The sequence below is a fragment of the Salvelinus sp. IW2-2015 genome, linkage group LG4q.1:29 (assembly GCF_002910315.2).
Source record: "Salvelinus sp. IW2-2015 linkage group LG4q.1:29, ASM291031v2, whole genome shotgun sequence".
In the NCBI taxonomy this organism is placed as follows: Eukaryota; Metazoa; Chordata; class Actinopteri; order Salmoniformes; family Salmonidae; genus Salvelinus; species Salvelinus sp. IW2-2015.
Genome location: NC_036842.1, coordinates 38380595 through 38399829, shown reverse-complemented (window position 1 = coordinate 38399829; position 19235 = coordinate 38380595). Strand labels below are relative to the sequence as shown.

The following is a 19235-nucleotide window of genomic DNA, read 5'->3' as shown; positions in this document are numbered from 1 at the left end:
GTGGTGTATGTTAGCTCACTAAAGAGTTGACTTTGGTTACTTTAATGCAAAAATCTTTAACATTAATGTGTTTTTTTTCTAGAATCATATTTGTACTTGAAATGTTTCCATCTAATTAAAATATAAAAAATTGCCATCAATCAAAATTCACAATGTTTTAGATTCTTCCATTGATATGAATATCTCATGTTACTGTGTTCCCCGAAAAAGATTTGCGACTTCACGAGCATCAGACTTGATATGTCTACTGGAATAAAGAATCATTGGCTCAAAACAGAAAATGCTGGGTTTCAATTGGCTGCGTGGGCTGTCACTCACAGCACGCCGCCAATACACTTCTCCACTGACCTACTAACACAAATTCACGAGGCAGCGGTCACTTCGATTACTGTTCTCCTGGCAACAGGATATTATGCTGGAAGCACGATTGCAGATTTTGTTTTGTATTTCTAAGTAGGGTTGGGAATACTCAGTAGGGTCTGTAGAATCTATATATGGGTTTTGTTTCTTGGGGGACTGTGGTCTAAACACCCAGCCTCACTTTCTACTTCACCCATTCCATTGGTCCCAATGCAATACACTGTAGAGCCTATAAATGACATATTGGCTTATAGAGAAATAAAATAGTTATGTGCCTTTGGCTAAAGTGTTATATATATTTTTTTAGTACTATAGATTCTACAGAGCCTATTGAGTATACCCAACCACACTTTAACCAGAGGCACATAGAATCGTTTTTTCTCTATAAGCCAATATGTAATGTATAGGCCCTACAGTGTATTGCATTGGGACCAACGGAATGGGTGGAGTGAAAAGCCCAATATTGTGAACATTATCTGAACATTGTATTTTTTTCGATATAGTTGTCTTAAAACATGTTTTTAGAAGCATATGTGTAATTGTTTGCATAAAGTCCTTATTTCATTCGCTTCTAATCACAATAAAAATGTCCATTGATTAAAATCTAATATCTTAAATGAATTAGTTAACCACATTGCAATGTTTTGAAATGCGGGCTTTTATTTTGAAGAATTCTTCATTAGCATACGTCACCGTTTGTGCTGCTGGCAGAATACTAGTGTCACTCCGAAAGGAAAAGCGAAGCAGACAAGGAACGCTACTCCAAATATACTGGATTTTACCTCCGGCAAAACTATTTGTTTTTGTATATCAGAAACTCAGTCTATACTCTTTTACACGGTATACACCGGAAAACAATACTTTTTTTTATCAACCTGATGCTTGAAAAGGTAATTTTTATTTTAGTTAAGCGTTGTAAAGCCAGCCATACTGGTAGAAATTATGTTTACGCAGTCTAGTTGGCCGCCCTAACTATTTTGTCTCTATAGACAAAATCTCTAGCTATTGTATTGCACCATATTCATTAATTTAAAAAGTTTACCTGTTATTTTTTTTAAACGTATTACATTAACTCATAACAAGTGTATTACTGTGCAATTAGCTAGTTGGATAGCTGTGGTATCACGTATGATGTTACGTATGAGGTTCGCCTGCTTTGTTAGCTGTAACGGCTGGAGACTTCACATGTTGCTACAGTAGCGAGCGTGCGGTTTAGTTTGATATTTAGTATCATTATAGGCTCGATAACTACCAGTAAACATTACGCGCAGACGGAACATGGCACAGTGACCTGGAATTCGATGTGGGTGGATTTGCTGCTGTCTCTCTGCGGATGGAAATAAGTAAAACAATATATATTTATATATATAATAGCCTAATATGCCTGTGTTGGTGGCTTATCCAAGCACTGCTTTACCTCACACCGTTGCAGTTTAAAATGGGCATTAGCCTACATACCAATACAGCAAGCAAAACATGCATGGTACTACATATGTGTATATGCTTTCCACTGAGGAAATAGGCTTGGATAATCTATTTCAAGTAGACATGTATTTGTTCTTAGTGTTAGATCATTTTTCTTTAAACCAATTACCAGTCCTGTATAGGCTAACATTGCATAACCTCCTCAGCCACAGAATTTGCTGGGGAGGGATGGAGTTGATCGCGCTTATTTTATAATCCTGACACAATGAAGTAATCAGGGGCAATGGGACATGACGGTGAACGAGCACCTCATTCTTTCGGGTCCGTTCAACTGACAATCAGAACATTCCGTCGCTGTTTAACGATTGAGGAACTCTGCACGCTACACCTATAGACTGTCTGGAGTTGTTGCCCATAGGCTAAAATGACTCACAAATCTGAGCATGGTATCAAAAAAAGAGCGGGGAATCAATATTTGCAGAGTGTATTGTTCCATTTGGTGCGCGTTTGGCGACATTGTATGCTACCGTAGTATAACACGTTATTAAACCGTTGTTGCCTACATTATTGCCGCGATATTGACTCAAGTTCATTCCAAAAAAACAACTCCATTATAAATGTGTAGAAAAACATCGCAGACTCATTCGCACGTGTTTCGGCCCTTTAGTTAGCATAGTGTCAATTGTGTGAGTCTGACGTCATTGTTCACTGATTTTGTTTTTATTTTGTTGTTTCTGTCCGACCACGTGTGATGATTATGACTGGACGCATTCCTTTGTTCCTTGTTTTGGGGAGTTATGGGAGCACGGTGTAGGCTCTAATATAGGAACACAATGTAACTACAGTATAGCTGCGTAGTTTTTTTATCTTCTTCCATTGCTGCTTAATCTGACTATAAACCTAGGCGGTGGTTACTAAAGGACCACGCCTTTTGTAAAGCCCACGCATTTGGCTCCGAGCTGTTTATCTCATTCGATTTGAACGCACCACCGAGCTTGACCATTGAAGGTCATTGTCAGGCGGTCTCGCAGCTCTTTTACGACTGGAGCTAAACATCTATGTTTAGGGTAGTGGGTTTACGGCACTAATAGATCTTGCTGTTCAACTGACTTGCCGCAAGAAAATAGCAAAATAGCTTTTCCTCCTAGACTGTTTTGAAACGGGGATTGTTTCAGTGTGCATGACTTAGTGCTTAAAGACCTCTGGCGATGACATCATTTGTAGAGCCTGAATGGGGTTCGTGCGCGCTCAAAAATCGCATAATTTTCGCCACTCTCCGACCAATGGATTTCGCAGTTGTGTCACCCTAAAATGTCAGAGTAGTCTTGTCCTCCATTCGTCCTGGAAAGGTTGTACTTGTTACAAGCATCTACTTTGTCTGTAGATACAGATGGACAGTCTAATGTATTTATGACAATGTTTTTACCTAATTCCTACACTGTACTTTTAGAGGGAGAAAGAGAGAGGGACAGAAAGAGATCAAGAAAGACTTGCTTTGGCAATGTAAACATGTTTCCCATGCCAATAAGCCAATTTGAATTAGAATTTGAGAGGGAGAGAGAGAATGGGACCCAACTAATGGTAATAGTTAATAAAACCTTGAATCCACTGTAATACATTTTCTCTACTGAAGAATGAAGATAGGGCATCTGATTGGTCTATTATAATAGGGAAATGGAGACCTGGTTCAGCAAGCATCTCCCTCTTGATATTGTGATCTGAAGAGGTTGCAAAGTTTAACAGTTTATGTCCCCTCTCAGGATGAGTAACATCAATCAATCAAATGTATTTATAAAGCCCTTTTTACATCAGCAGATGTCATAAAGTGCTGTATAGAAACCCAGCCTAAAACCCCAAACACAAAGAAATGCAGATGTAGAAGTACAGTGGCTAAAGAAAAACTTTAGAACCTAGGAAGAAACCTAGAGAGGAATCAGGCTCTGAGGGATGGCCAGTCCTCTTCTGGCTGTGCCGGGTGGAGATTAAAAGAGTAGATGGCCATTAAGGCAAGATTGTTCTTCAAGATGTTCAAACGTTCATAGATGGCCAGCAGGCTCAGAGTTGTAAGATGTGTGGCCAAGGGCCACCCTCAGTGGTGTAATCTGCTCACAGGCACCCTGTCAGTAAACAATACAGAATTAAGCAATAAGGCCAGAGGGGGTGTGGTATATGGCCAATGTATCATAGCTAAAAGCTTTTCTTACGCATGTGCCTGGATACAGCAATATTGGCCATATACCACAAGCCCCTGAGGTGCCTTATTGCTATTATAAACTGGTTGCCAACATAATTAGAGCAGTAAAAATACATGTTTTTGTCATACCCATGGTATACGGTACCTGATATACAACAGTTGTCAGCCAATCAGCATTCAGGGTTCGAACCACCCAGTTTATAATAAAGAATAATACATACCTATACGTAAACAGTGTATTTAATTGGACATGGACTGGTGTAAATCTACTGTTAAGCAGGAGGGGAATGTTAAAGCCATTACGTAAGCTTACTATGCAGACATTCCGTCATTTGTTACGAAGCTCAACTGAGCTCAACTCAATACATTCATTTTCCTCTGCTGTAAAAGTGGCTTTACTTTATGGTGTAATAATACAAGATGTCCAAAGTCTAGATTACAAAAAGAGTTTTAATAATGATGTGGAGGATATTTCACATCTCAAAACCGCTGAGAATTTCAGCTACTTTGAGAGTTAGTTATACTAAACATGAGATTATTATGGCATCACTAACTCCAGATACAGTTTTTGAAGTTCATCCACTGATACGTTTGAAGACAAAACCATATTATGGTGCCTGGCTTGCTTAACTAGCCTGGCTACTCCTTTTCGGCTATATATGGTATGTTCTGTACAAAAAATACCCATCAAAAACTTCAAACACAATACTTTCCCTTTATTAAGCAGTATGTAGAAAAGGTGAGCGTGAATATAATCTTCAAGAATTTGTTTCTTACAGTACTCTATGAGTACTAAGCAACATCTATGTTTACTCAGCCGAAAGATTAATGTGATAGTGATGTACACTGTGACTAAGCACATGAAATGGAAGCCAAAGACAAATGTGAAAAACCATCTGATCTTAAACTTTGATATCTAAAACTTCCCCTTTTTTCTTTTCTCAACAGCTTTGGTGAATTCTAAAGGACTATTCCCCTGTTGGAACTACCATTGTTGGACACAAATGTCATTGGTACCTTTTGGTTTAAGATAACGAGATGTCCAGTCAAAAGGACTAAGGACCTATGAGTTTCTTGAACACAAATATCCCAATCGTTGAAATATGCAGACCATCAAAAGCGAGCCACTGTCAAATGGCTCCTACAGCGGAGAGGATGCCCTGTTTCTGGCTGTGCCCCTTCAAGAGGCCGACAGGGATCTGATGGACCACAAGCTCTCCGCCATGCCCTTCAAGGCCAAAGGCACCTCCTGCCGCAGGAAACGGGAGTTCATTCCGGACGAGAAGAAAGACAATCTCTACTGGGAGAGGCGGCGCAAGAACAACGAGGCGGCCAAGCGTTCGCGGGAGAAGCGGCGCCTGAACGACATGGTGCTGGAGAACAAGCTGCTGGCCCTGGGCGAGGAGAACGCTTCCCTCAAAGGAGAGCTGCTGGCCCTGAAACTCAAATTCGGCCTGGTCAGCTCTGCGGCCTACACGCAGGAGGTGCAGAAGATCTCTGTGTCAACGGCCGCCCTCTACCACGACTTTGTCTCGCCGGGCGAAGCCCGAGGCTCTTGCATCAGGGACCTGGAGTCCCCTCGCCTGGGCAGCAGCTGCATATCGGTCATCAAGCACTCCCCTCACAGCACGCAGTCTGACATGGCCGAAATCTCTGCAGCGACCAAGGGTAGCATGTGCAGGACCCCCGAGATCATCAAGCAAGAGCCAGCCGAGCACGGAAGCTACGTGCGTGAGAGGAGCAGTCCATACGAACTGTACAGGAACTACATTGCCAGCCCTTTCCCCGGGGTTTACTCCCAACCCTCCCCGTTCCTGCCGCTCACCAGGTCGATCAGCAACTCCCCGAGGACCTCGGACGACGGGGCCGTGAGTAAGTCCTCGGACGGCGAGGATGAGCAGCAGGTCCCCAAAGGCCCCATGCCACATGCCGCCGACCCGAAGAGCGTCATCGTATCCCGCCTCAAAGTGCCAGATGCTTGTTCGTCGGCTCTGCCCCACAAACTGCGGCTCAAGAACAGGGCCATTCCAATCAAAGTGGAGGCCATCGACCCTGACTACGACTCTTCTGGAAAGTCCTCCTCTCCCATCGACATGTCGGCCAGAGAAGGCTACCAGAGGGGCCAGGGTGCCGTGGCAGACTACGTGCAGTCGTCCCTCAGCCCCTTGTCACTCCAAGTGACCAACATCCGGGATTGGACCCACCAGCCAGAGCACTGGCACAAAGACAGCTCAGAGAAGCCACAAAATGGCTACCAGAACAGGCTCTCCCCGGTCCCTGTCTCCAAAAAACTCACTCTGGACCTTGAAGACGGCTCCTACGCCCACTCAGACTCTGAGAACTTGTACTTAAAACGAGGCATAGCTGACCTGTCTGCAGAAGTTTTGTCTCTGAAAAGACTGATAACATCGAGGCAAGGGTCCGTGATAGAATCAACCAAAAGCACTGCTGATCATGAGTCATTATCGAAAGGATGTTACTCAAAATGAGTTCTGTTTGCACAATGCCTTGTTTTCCACTGTATTTACTATTGCACTGTGCGGTTGATATGGTGTATAAATGCAGTACATTTAAAATGAATGGTGTGTTGTGCACTTGCTGTTGTAGTTCGGCGTATCTTCTTCATAACTCCACCTGTAACCCAAAGCCAAATGTCAGGCTGAGGCTACTACTGTACATGCACATTTTACGTCAACTTTTGAAAAGTTTTGTTGTAAATGGTGACTTTTTGTTGACAATAAATATGTGTAAGCACTGAACCTTGTGCGTATGTGTGTCTTTTAGCAGTATTATTTTTAGTTGATCTGTTAAGTATTTCAACAAACAGTTCACGACAAGGATGCAAATAAATCATTGTCTCTGACACTGGTAGGATTAATGCAATACACTCATCAGAAACTGTTCATATCCGTTACAATCTCTGAAGAGTTTAGCAGGGGAAAAACTACAGGTGAGGCATGTACATGAAGGGATGCCCACTTTTGTGTTCCTGCCCCAACCCAGACAAGTTAAAGAAACACTATGTGATTTAAATTGCTAATTGTTTACATACAATTTTGGATAGAATCTTTGCTGAATGGTTCAAGTCATATACATTTATGATAATTATAAATTTCTTCTATCATGAAACCACACAAAGTATTTGGCCAATAATAGCCTATATGCTTTTTGCTGATAAGTGTGGGGAGGTGTGCCTCTGTAACAGTATAACTTTAGACCGTCCCCTCGCCTCGACCTGGGCGCGAACCAGGGACCTTCTGCACACATCAACAACAGTCACCCACGAAGCGTCGTTACCCATCGATCCACAAAAGCCGCGCAACACTACTTCTAGGTTTCAGAGCAAGTGACGTAACTGATTGAAACGCTAGCAGCGCGTACCCGCTAACTAGCTAGCCATTTCACATCCGTTACACCTCTTTCTGTCCAATGAGGTCATTTCTGGACAATATTTCTGTCCATTTAAAGGGACCCCTTTTGGCCCATGAGCACCCCTAGGCAAAACAATACTCGTTTTAACCCTGAAAATCAGCTGCCTGACATACAACTAACTATACAACCTTACCTTGAAATTAGAATATTACATATACAGTAAATGAATCATTATGAATAAATTATTGCTATCTGAAGCCAACAAATATATCCCGTTGAGAACTTGTTTTCTCACAGCAACCAGCCTAACTTGCATTTAGCCAGAAAGAGTTGATAGATTTCGGTCATATGGCCACAACTATAACAAAGTAAAGCATTGAAGACCATGTTGGCTCTGTCCCCAGTATCTTGGTCAAATCAAATCATCACATTTTATTAGTCACATGTGCCGAATACAACCTTACAGTGAAATGCTTACTTACGAGCCCCTAACCAACAACGCAGTACAAATAAGAATAAGAAATAAAAGTAACACGTAATTAAAGAGCAGCCGTAAAATAACATTAGTGAGACTATATACAGGGGGCACCGGTTAGTCGAGGTAATTGAGGTAATATGTACATGTAGGTATAGTTATTAAAGTGACTATGCATAGATGATAACAACAGAGAGTAGCAGCGGTGTAAAAGAGTGGGAGAGGGGCAATGCAAATAGTCTGGGTAGCCATTTGATTAGATGTTCAGGAGTCTTATGGCTTGGGGGTAGAAGCTGTTTAGAAGCCTCTTGGACCTAGACTTGGTGCTCCGGTACCGCTTGCCGTGCGGTAGCAGAGAGAACAGTCTATGACTAGGGTGGCTGGAGTCTTTGAAAATGTTTTGGGCCTTCCACTGACACCGCCTGGTATAGAGGTCCTGGATCGCAGGAAGCTTTGCCCCAGTGATGTACTGGGCCGTACGCACTACTCCCTGTAGTGCCTTATGGTCGGAGGCCGAGCAGTTGCCATACCAGGCAGTGATGCAACCAGTCAAGATGCTCTCAATGGTGCAGCTGTAGAACCTTTTGAGGATCTGAGGACCCATCTGAGGACCCATGCAAAATCTTTTCAGTCTCCTCAATTGCCAATTATAAGATAATGCCTGGGATGTAAATCTACAGACACCTAATAATAACAATATTACTATCTCATTAAATCTGGGAAAGTAATCCAGCCTCCTCACAGCAAAAACTACTATACAGTCGGCATGTCTACATTCCTTCACAGGCTGACTGGGGTACTACTGAAATACTTGGTTAAAGACTCCAGTCTCAGTCATTTCAATTATTGAAATACCACATCATTTTCATGAATAGCCTACCTTAATGAGATTAATACAACTGTCTGTCTTAATCCATTATAACCATAAAACTAAGCCATAGGAGAACAATGGTGTCATGCAGTCATGTTTTCTAATAGCCAAACTGCTTAATTTCATGGAATGTCATTCCTTGAGCACTCAAGGGCAGTTACCATGTAAAGAGATACAGCACACTGCAGTGTTTACATTTTGTTGGTGGTTTCACTCTTTGATGGACAACCTGAGACCAATGCATCTTGAGTGCAGGCAACAATTCAAGTTGCTTTATTTTTGTCCCATCTAATGCATGTTTGGGCGAAAATGCGTTCGTGCCATAGCTCAGAATTTCACTGTAGTGTTATTACGGTCTCGACGAAGATACACAGGTCAAATTGATGGATTTCGATGGCGAGTTTTTTTGTTTTGTTTATTAAACTATAATGGAGAGAGCATTATCGTACGGCTGTAGCTAGCAGAGGGAATCCTATTCTGCCGCGTGTGTGGCTGGTCACGTGGTCAACCCCACGTCACACTCGGTTCAAAGTTGAAAGTCAAAACAACACTGCAGCACTACAGTATGGCGGTTCTTGTGGGTTGCCGAGTTCTTCTGCAAGCTATTCGACCCCAAACGGGTACCATCGAGGGAGTGCGCAGATTGCAGGAGCATACGAAGTCTTTGCACAATGTCCTCAACAACAAACTACAGTACATTCGTCCGACAAGCAATGGAGCGACCCGTCATTACAGCTCCGATATTAAGGATGACTTGAGCATTAGATATCTGGACGGAGAAGATTCAGGTAGCTAGCCATTGCCATTAGTGTATAAAACAATCCCAAATCGTGTTGTTGGTGTAAGACGACTTTGTTTCAGGAAGTGTTGCCAAATCAAAAAACTATTAACAACTCAACGCGACACGCTTGAGTCTCCTGCAGATAAAGCTGCTCTGTTAGCTGCTACGCTATCTGTCGCTCAACGTCATAACTTGTCAAAAACAATGTTGCAGTGACTAATCCTTGAAAGAGAAACATAGTTTCTAAAAAAATATGTTACAATGTCCTATGCTAATTACCAAACGTTGAAAGAAAACGTATAGAACGAATCCTATTTCACTAGTGTAGACTGTAAAATGAATGCTGTGGTGAAACCACTAATCACATCACTTGGTCCAAGCTTCCTGACATCTAGGATCTATATACTAAGCGGTGTCAGATGAAGGCCCCAAAAAATTGTCAAATACCAGTTACCCAAGTCCTAGACTGTTCTCTCTGCTATCGCACGGCAAGCGGTACCGGAGCGCCAAGTCTAGTACCAAAAGGCTCCTTAATAGCTTCTACCCCCAAGCCATAAGACTGCAGAACAATTAATCAAATGGCCACCCGCCTTTGTTTTTACACTGCTGTTACAAGCTGTTTGTTATCTATGCAAAGTCACTTTACAAATTACCCCGACTAACTTGTACCCCGCACATTGACTCGGTAACGGTACCCCCTGTATATAGCCTTGTTATGTAATTTATTGGTACTTTTTTATTTAATTTAATTATTTTACTTTAGTTTATTTCTTGAACTGCATTGTTGGTTAAGGGCTTGTAAGTAAGCATTTCACGGTAAGGTCTACCTACACCTGTTGTACATTACCTGTTGCCTACATAGCGAATTTGAATGACTGATACACAACACCAAAGAAAGCTTAAATTGCCAATATTTTCTTTATTTTGGGGGGGGGGGACTATTTTGGTAAAACGGTTCTCAACTGATCCAATTGTAAAACTAGATAAATCATCTCCAAAAATATTTGTCACATTTTCTCTAGCTATGTCAGAGATCACTATCCAGAAGTCAAGTATGTAGAAAAACCTTTAACTTTTTCAATGGAAACTGCGTACAACATCCATGTTCAAACTGACTGCAAGGTATTTGTCAGTGTCAATTACTTGACTCTTTGTAAAATCTCACCACTTCCCAACCTTGTGATCTTGTCCTAAGGGTGTCCCATGTCAATATAAAGGATGATGAGTTTGGTATTATCCCTTCAATCCCCAGTCCAGGACTTACCAGTTAATGTCAGAAGTATTTTGCTCAATTCCTCGCCTGCTTCTCAAAATGTCAGAGAGAGTACTGCTTCCCTCTGACGTTTTTCATGAACCCCCCTTGCCTTTTTTCCCGCTGCTTCTACTCTCTGTTAATTATCTATGCATAGTCACTTTACCCCCTACCTACATGTAAATATTACCTCAATTACTTAAACTATCCTGTTCCCTGCACATTGACTCGGTTCCGGTACCCCCTGTGTATATATATTTTTATTATTTATTTAACCTTTAACTAGGAAAGTCAGTTTAGAACAAATTCTCATCAACAATGACGGCCTACCGGGAACAGTGGATTAACTGCCTTGTTCAGGGGCAGAACGACAGATTTTTACCTTGTCAGCTCGGGGTTGATTCATTCCAGCAACCTTTCGGTTACTGGCCCAACACTCTAACCACTAGGCTATAGCCTCGTTATTGTTATTTTGTGTTACTTTAAAAATAAAAACTTGAGTTTATTTTGTTTATTTTTCTTAAAACTACATTGTTAAGGGCTTGTAAGTATGTATTTCACCTGTTGTATTCGGCGCATGTGACACAACATTTGATTTGTTTTGATTGAGGAGGCAAGGAAAATCCTGGAGGAATCTAGATAAACACTTTTGAGATTCACCCATGGCCATTGGCCTCTGTCAGAGACATGGAACCAAGAATACATTCCTACAAGCCTCTGTTGGGCACAGTGCCATAGTGTTATTGATGGTATTCAGTATGATCACAGACGTAGTAAGTAATGGTGATGTCTCGTTATTCCATAGGACACATTTACATAATAAGGGCTCATATTGATCTATATAATTTCCATGTTATATCATAGTACTATGGGTGTACTATATTAAATCATAGTGCTATGGTACTGTACTATACTCAATCCTAGTGCTATGGTACTGTACTATATTATATCATAGTGCTATGGTACTATACTATATCATAGTACTATGGTGCTGTACTATATTATATAGTACTATGGGTGTCTATATTATATCGTAGTACTATGGTACTGTACTATAGTATAGTACTGTACTATATAGTATTATGGTACTGTACTATATTTTATCATCGTACTGTGTTACTGTACTATATTATATCATAGTACTATGTTACTGTACTATATTATATAGTGCTATGGGTGTACTATATTATATCATAGTACTATGGTACTGTACTATATTATAGTACTATGTTACTGTACTATATTTTATCATAGTACTATGGTACTGTACTATATTTTATCATAGTACTATGGTACTGTACTATATTATATCATAGTACTATGGTACTATATAATATATCATGTCTGCTATTCATGGCCCCCACTCTGTCTGCTATTCATGGCCCCCTCCCCGTCTGCTATTCATGGTCCCCACTCTGTCTGCTATTCATGGTCCCCACTCTGTCTGCTATTCATGGCCCCCTCTCCGTTTGCTATTCATGGCCCCCACTCCGTCTGCTATTCATGGCCCCCACTCTGTCTGCTATTCATGGCCCCACAATCCCCGCCCCGGTCTGCTATTCATGGCCCCGCTGTCTGCTATTCATGGCCCACTGTGTCTGCTATTCATGGTCCCCACTGTGTCTGCTTATTCTGGTCCCCACTGTGTTTGCTATTCATGGCCCCCTCTGGTCTGCTATCATGCTGTTGCTATTCATGGCCCCACTCCTCTGCTATCATGGCCCACTCCGTCTGCTATTCATGGCACTCTGTCTGCTATTCATGGCCCATTCTGTCGCTATCTGCCGCCACTTCGTCTGCTATTCAGCCCCACTCTGTCTGCTATTCATGGCCCATCTGTCTGCCATTATGGGCCCCCACTCCGTGTGCTATTCATGGTCCCCACTGTTCTGCTTTAGGTCCCACTGTGTCTGCTATTCATGTCGCCTCCATCTGTCCATGTGTCTGCTATTATGGTCCCCACTGGTCTGCTATTCATGGTCCCCCACTGTGTCTGCTATTCATGGTCCCCACTGTGTCTGCTATTTCATGTGTCCCACTGTGTCTGCTATTCATGGCCCCACTGTGTCGTGCTATTCATGGCCCCCACTCTGTCTGCTATTCCTGGCCCCCACTCTGTCTGCTATTCATGGCCCCCACTCCGTCTGCTATTCATGGCCCCCTCTCTGTAGTTCTAACATGTTATCTATCTTTTAGGGATTGTCGTCTTTGGGATCAATCGACCAAAGCAAAAAAATGCCATCAGCAAAAACCTTGTCATTCAGGTATGTATGGACATCCGTTAGGTAGCCTACATCAATTATGGCTGTTATTAGCACCCATTTTGATTGTGTTCTCTGTTAGATGACTGAGGCTGTGGAGAGTGTAAAAAAGAACAGCAAAGTGCGGACTGTCATCATTTGTAGCATGGTGCCTGGGATATTCTGTGCAGGTACACAACAACTTTATATTTTGGGTGACAATGGGGTCAGACAGTTTGAACTATGCCCACGATGCATTTACTGTGTAAGTGATAGTCTTAAAAAATAAAAAATAAAAATCTATGGGGTATGTCGTTAATTTGAAGGCTGATATTTATTAGTGTACAATTTAATATTTCCTGCATGTATTTTTATAACTCGCGGGGGTGTGGAATCAGTTACCTCTAGCCATAATCTGTGTATGTTTTTGTTGCTTTTATGCTGTCTGTAACTCCTCACCAATTTATTTAACCTATGTTGTAGCGTAGATGCTGGTGGAAAAGCTGGGGGGGAAAGAGTAGAGCACATTTTCATTCTATTACATGATTTATTGGATGACAATGACATGTTGTTTTTTCTGTACAGGTGCGGACCTTAAAGAGAGGGCCAAAATGCACCAAAGTGAAGTTGGACCCTTTGTGTCCAAGGCAAGGGCACTAATCTCAGAACTTGGTGAGGGAATTGTTTGACGACTTATTTCATAGGGCCGGGACGGTACCAGTATCGCAATATTCTTCCCCCAATTACAAACAAATTAAAACACGAAGCAGACCAAACTCTTTGCTACTTTAAAAATACATATTTTTTGTATCATAGAAATTAGATTTCCGCAGGGGCGTGGACATCGACTCTAAGGGGTTAAAAACCTGCTGTATGTAAAACCTTGTGTGTTATAGCTTGTTAAATAAATACATGTGACTTTGGATGACAATATAATGATGTTTTTTTCCTTCCAAGGGACGTTTTCCTAAAGAAGTTACATCCGCTTCGTGTTTTGTTTCCTTTCCACGATACTATCATCACGATACTGGTATTGTCACGGCCCTAGTATTTCACACAAATTAGTCTGGACATTATGTCCCTAATTGTTTCATGTTCACAAAGCAGCACATGAATCATTTCATCTTCTTCAAATCCATTCGAGTCATTGATAATCATTTTTTCTTGCTCATTTCCTGTGGTTATAAATTCATGCCAGGTGGACTGGAATGAGATGACTCATTCCATTCCGTTTTTAGAGTCGTGTTATTCACTAGGCCAGGGGTATTCAACTCTTACCCCACGAGGTCCGGAACCTGCTGGTTTTCTCCTCTACCTGATAATTAATTGCACCCACCTGGTGTCCCAGGTCTAAATCAGTCCCTGATTAGAAGGGAACAATGGAGAAAAAACCCCCAGTGGAACTGGCTTGGAGGTCCAGAGTTTAGTTTGAGGGCACCTAGGCTATATGGGATAAACACTAAGCTGCCACACTGCATCTACAGTGCATTCGGAAAGTACTCAGACCCCTTGACTTTTCCCTCATTTTCCCCTTCTAAAATTGATTAAATCGTTTTTTCCCCCTCATCGACCTACACACTATACCCTTTAATGACAAAGCAGAAACAGTCTTTTAAATAACAAAACAGAAATATTACATTTACATAAGTATTCAGGTCCTTTACTCAGTACTTTGTTGAAGCACCTTTGGAAGAAATTATAGCCTTGAGTCTTCTTGGGTATGATGCTACAAGCTTGGCACACCTGTATTTGGGGAGATTCTCCCATTCTTCTCTGTAGAACCCGATGGTCACCTCCCTGACCAAGGCCCTTCACCCCCAATTGCTCAGTTTGGCCAGGCAGCCAGCTCTAGGATGAGTCTTGGTGCTTCCAAACTTCTTCCATTGAAGAATGATGGAGGACACTGTGTTCTTGGGGACCTTCAATTGTGCAGAAATTTGTTGTGACACAATCCTGTCTCGGAGCTCTACAGACAATTCCTTCGACCTCATGGCTTGGTTTTTGCTCTGACATGCTCTTCCAACTGTGGGACTTTATATAGACTGGTGTGTGCCTTTCTAAATCATGTCCAATAAATTGAATTTACCACGGGTGGACAAGTTGTAGAAACATCTCAAGGGTGATCAATGGAAACAGGATGCACCTGAACTCAATTTCGAGTCTCATAGCAAAAGGGTCTGAATACTTATGTAAATAAGGTATTTCTGTTTTTTATTTCTTATACCAGTTTTTTCTTTGTCATTATGGGGTATTGTGATGTCATTATGGGGTATTGTGTGTACATTTGATGAGGGGGAAAAAACAATTGTAATAAATTTTAGAATAAGGCTGTAACGTAACAATATGTGGAAAAAGTTAAAGGGTCTGAATACTTTCCCGAATGCGCTGTATGTATTTACACATTGGTTTACACAAGGTTCAGTGTTTCAGGGAGATGTGTTCATATTGCCTGTGCACATTTTACACTGTTGTGATTGAGGGCTAAGGACTCATTGCTAATTCGTAGAGTCATTTTTACATATTTCATTTTGTTATTGTTTTATGTTGTGGATGTGTGTGAGACATGACTGTCTTCAGAGAGATGATCGATGACATGTCTTCTTATTTTCTTTGTGTCTACTGGAGGAAAAACGTTTTACATCATACTCCATTTTGACAAATACCCCCGTTTCTGTGTAGGTAATCTGCCCATGCCAACGATCGCAGCTATCGATGGAGCTGCCCTTGGTGGTGGTCTGGAGATGGCTCTGTCCTGTGACATCAGAATTGCCTGTAAGTAACCCATTGTGCTAAAGTGGGTGTGCCGGTGCTTGTATGTAAAACAGGTACATATAGGTAGCAAGTAGCCTAGTGGTTAAGAGTTTTGGGCCAGTAACCAAAAGGTCACTGGGTCGAATCCCAGAGCAGACTAGGTGAAAAATCTGTCGATGTGCCCTTGAGCAAGGCACTTAAACCCCTAATTGTTCCTGCAAGTCGCTCTGGATAAGAGAGTCTGCTAAATGACTAATATATAGCGGTGTAGCATAGACATTACAGTACACACAGCTAGAATTTCTCTAGAGCCTCCAAAGATTCATACTAGTAAAACAAAGTGTTGACACAGTGTCTTTGTGCTGGGTCGATTATGAGACATGATAAAATTCCTGTTCAACAGAGTTAATGTACATGTTTTTTCAAATACTGTACTTCTCTAGTTGACAAATGATCACGAGCAAATATAAGAGTGTACATGCCCCCACATGCCCTGATGAATGAATAGACTGTACAGAACAGATTTAGTAGAATTTACATAGCCTATATTTTGTTTCACCCACATTGAGAGATTAGACTATGGCAGTTGGTTGATTCATTTACTGATGAAATTAGTATAATTTGATTCATTCGTTATGATATTTGTAAGGTGAATGCCTATCTAAAAACATAAGTGTATTTGATCAAATTGTTGTTGAATGTACATGTTGTCCTCGTCAAGCATGACAAGTCCCTTCTATTGAGATCCACACGGCTTCCATTTGCTGGAGCGAATCAACACTCCATCTTTAAAATTACCAAGGAACAGATGTCAGCGTGTGCAATGTTTTTCCTCAGCCTCAGAATTAAATCTGTTCCTCGTTCCTAGCTCGTCACTCCCCTTCCCCGTACGAGAGAGCTGCGATATTCCATATGCTTTCACACATGTTCTCTGATGAGTTTATTAGCATCTATTTTAAGCATCGGATTGGATGGGGTGGGGGGGTGGGGGTGGGGGTGGGGGGGTGGGGGGGGGGTGTTCACAGATGAAAGTGGCTTTAAAGTTTCAGGGCATCATAGCACCACAGATGGATGTGAGCATGCATGCCAGACTTGTATAAGTCCCTCCTTTATTTACATTAAAGATACCTGCAGCAGTTCTGTGGCCTGTAAGCCAAAAGGTAAACACAAAAATAAGGGTGCAACAACGGTATGGCAGATATGTTTTTAGCCATTGCCATCTGTTACCGATATGAATATATTGTGCATCCCTACAGAAAAAGTCACTCATGCCACATTTCACACCCTATGTAGGGATGGAGAGCAACTTACACCGTCTTACTTGTTTCCCCTGTTTTCGGCAACAAATAACTAGACTTAGTCTTCCATATTTCCCTTCTTTTTAAACGACACCTGCAATGGTAAGAAAGCATACCGTAACACGCTTCAGCCCAGCTTGAAACAAAAAGGGGAATCGGGTGCTCGACTCAGGGACTCCCCAAAATATTCTTTACCCCAGGACACTTCAACTGGTGAAATAAAGAAAAAAGAGCACTGCATTATTCATCCAATATTTATTGGCAGGACATGAACAGGCTTACCTTCCTGCAGTGGATTCACTGTATAAGTTACTGACTTTTCAAAACTGGGTGGTTCGAGCCCTGAATGCTGATTGGCCGACAGCTATGGTATATCAGACCATATACCACGAGTATGACAAAACATTTATTTTTACTGCTCTAATTATGTTGGTAACCAGTTTATAACAGCAATAAGGCACCTCGGGGGTTTGTGATATATGTCCAATATACCACTCGTTGCGTAGCGCCGAAGAACAGCCCTTAGCCGTGGTATATTGGCCATATACCACACCCCCTCAGGCCTTATTGCTTAAGTATTAGTCACTCTAAATATACATATTCAAGCCAAGGCATGTGTGATTTGTTAGTTTGCTCTGAGCCGATGCCGGAATTCCCTTTCTACTGTAACGAAATACAGTGGGGCAAAAAAGTATTTAGTCAGCCACCAATTGTGCAAGTTCTCCCACTTAAAAAGATGAGAGAGGCCTGTAATTTTCATCATAGGTACACTTCAACTATGACAGACAAAATGAGGAAAAAATATCCAGAAAATCACATTGTAGGATTTTCAATGAATTTATTTGCAAATTATGGTGGAAAATAAGTATTTTTTTGGTAAAAACTTGCACAATTGGTGGCTGACTAAATACTTTTTTGCCCCACTGTAGATCAAATATGTTTGTCTAGAACTGATTGATTCCAGATATTCTGACTCTGTCACATTTCCTTTTTTCTGTAGCTAACAATGCAAAGCTCGGCCTGACTGAAACCAAACTCGCCATCATTCCAGGAGCAGGTAAGGTTTCATTTCCTAGTGTGCTGTTGTGCCTTTGTGTGCTAAGACTACAATTCGTGAAATTGACAATCAAACCAAAAAATGCTTGCCTTTCAAATTTGACCACAAGCGATATGGTGAATATACAACCTCTTTCTAAATGACACAGTTTTGTATTTCTAAGAAAGGTCAATCTCAAGTAAATGTCGTTGTTTGAAATAAATTGCGGCATTTGTCCAGGTGTGACGTATGGGCGACGTTCTCTCTCTTGGCTGTTATAACACGTGCTACGTCGATGGGCCACATGGCTTTTTCTTTCTCGGAATCCCTGAGAGTTCTTTATTTAGTATCCCTGGTGTACCAACTTTCAAATGTTGACCAGATATGAGGTTGACTGGGTCAATTTGGATAAAATGGTGCACCGCATGAAAATGTACACAGAGATATATTTTGGTTGCAGAATTGTTTAATGTGGCATGAAAAACAGAGCTCAAGACTGTGTCTGTGTCTCTGTCTAACCTAAAAGAAAAGCCGCTCCGATATGTAAGCAAGGAAGAGATATGTATCATTGTGTCCTAGCTATGTATGTGGTAAATGCCTGTTTGTTTCCTGCCTTTTATCATCAATTGTAACCAGGAAGGTACACACTTCACATTTGTTCGCCTACAAAATGTACACAACCCTGAACTGCTGTGGGTCAGCCTTTTATTAGGAGAAACTTACACTGACTCATTCTAGCGCATATTCCTCAACAGTTTTTATTGCACATACAGTATGCTACCCAAACTCTTTGGACATCACTTAACCAATATAATTGTGCTATAGGTGCAACATGAATTGATGAGTAGTTATAAGGGAGGTCACAGTAGGGAACTAGGTCAATCCATGTCTGACTGAGCTACACTGGTGTTGAACCCCCTTCAAGGATTGTTTAATAAAACCAGCTTACTTCTCTCCAGTCTAAGAGTAGAGAGGCATCAACAGAGGTCTTGTGTCTGTTTATAGCTATTAGCTGCACAGCCACCCAAAGAGGGAATGGAGAGAATTTTGAAGATGTGTAGACTGCTAAACCTGTCGACCATAATGAAACGTAGTTCGCTGTGGTAGACTGCATGTCAGTGTGAATTCTGTTTGGATTTGACAGGTGTTCTACATTACATAGAGCATGCCAGTCATTTCT

At 41.6% G+C, this 19235-nt stretch overlaps 2 protein-coding genes across 3 annotated transcripts; both read left to right on the top strand.

The window, feature by feature from the left end:
* Positions 1-1068: 1068 nt before the first annotated feature.
* nfil3 (nuclear factor, interleukin 3 regulated) lies at positions 1069-6738 on the top strand. 2 transcript variants are annotated; one of them, XM_023984681.2, is made up of 2 exons: positions 1069-1250; positions 4928-6738. In XM_023984681.2, the coding sequence occupies exon 2, from the start codon at positions 5083-5085 to the stop codon at positions 6466-6468; it is 1386 nt and encodes a 461-aa protein (XP_023840449.1). In that variant the 5' UTR covers positions 1069-1250; positions 4928-5082; the 3' UTR covers positions 6469-6738. The 2 variants fall into 2 exon arrangements, with proteins under 2 accessions (XP_023840449.1, XP_023840450.1); XM_023984682.2 differs by lacking the exon at positions 1069-1250 and adding an exon at positions 1291-1703.
* A 2465-nt stretch (positions 6739-9203) lies between these two features.
* Positions 9204-18736, top strand: auh (AU RNA binding protein/enoyl-CoA hydratase). Its single transcript, XM_023984684.2, has 6 exons — positions 9204-9485; positions 12927-12994; positions 13074-13161; positions 13556-13642; positions 15650-15742; positions 18020-18736. Exons 1-6 carry the CDS (start codon positions 9263-9265, stop codon positions 18217-18219), a joined length of 759 nt encoding a protein of 252 aa, XP_023840452.2. The 5' UTR covers positions 9204-9262; the 3' UTR covers positions 18220-18736.
* Positions 18737-19235: the final 499 nt, after the last annotated feature.

Bases quoted from the DNA above. Each gene is read 5' to 3' on its own strand.
- auh (XM_023984684.2), top strand. From the start codon at position 9,263: ATGGCGGTTCTTGTGGGTTGCCGAGTTCTTCTGCAAGCTATTCGACCC. The intron at 9,486-12,926 runs GTAGCTAGCCAT...TCTATCTTTTAG, and splicing joins TCTGGACGGAGAAGATTCAG to GGATTGTCGTCTTTGGGATC. The intron at 13,643-15,649 runs GTGAGGGAATTG...GTTTCTGTGTAG, and splicing joins GGCACTAATCTCAGAACTTG to GTAATCTGCCCATGCCAACG.
- nfil3 (XM_023984681.2), top strand. From the start codon at position 5,083: ATGCAGACCATCAAAAGCGAGCCACTGTCAAATGGCTCCTACAGCGGA.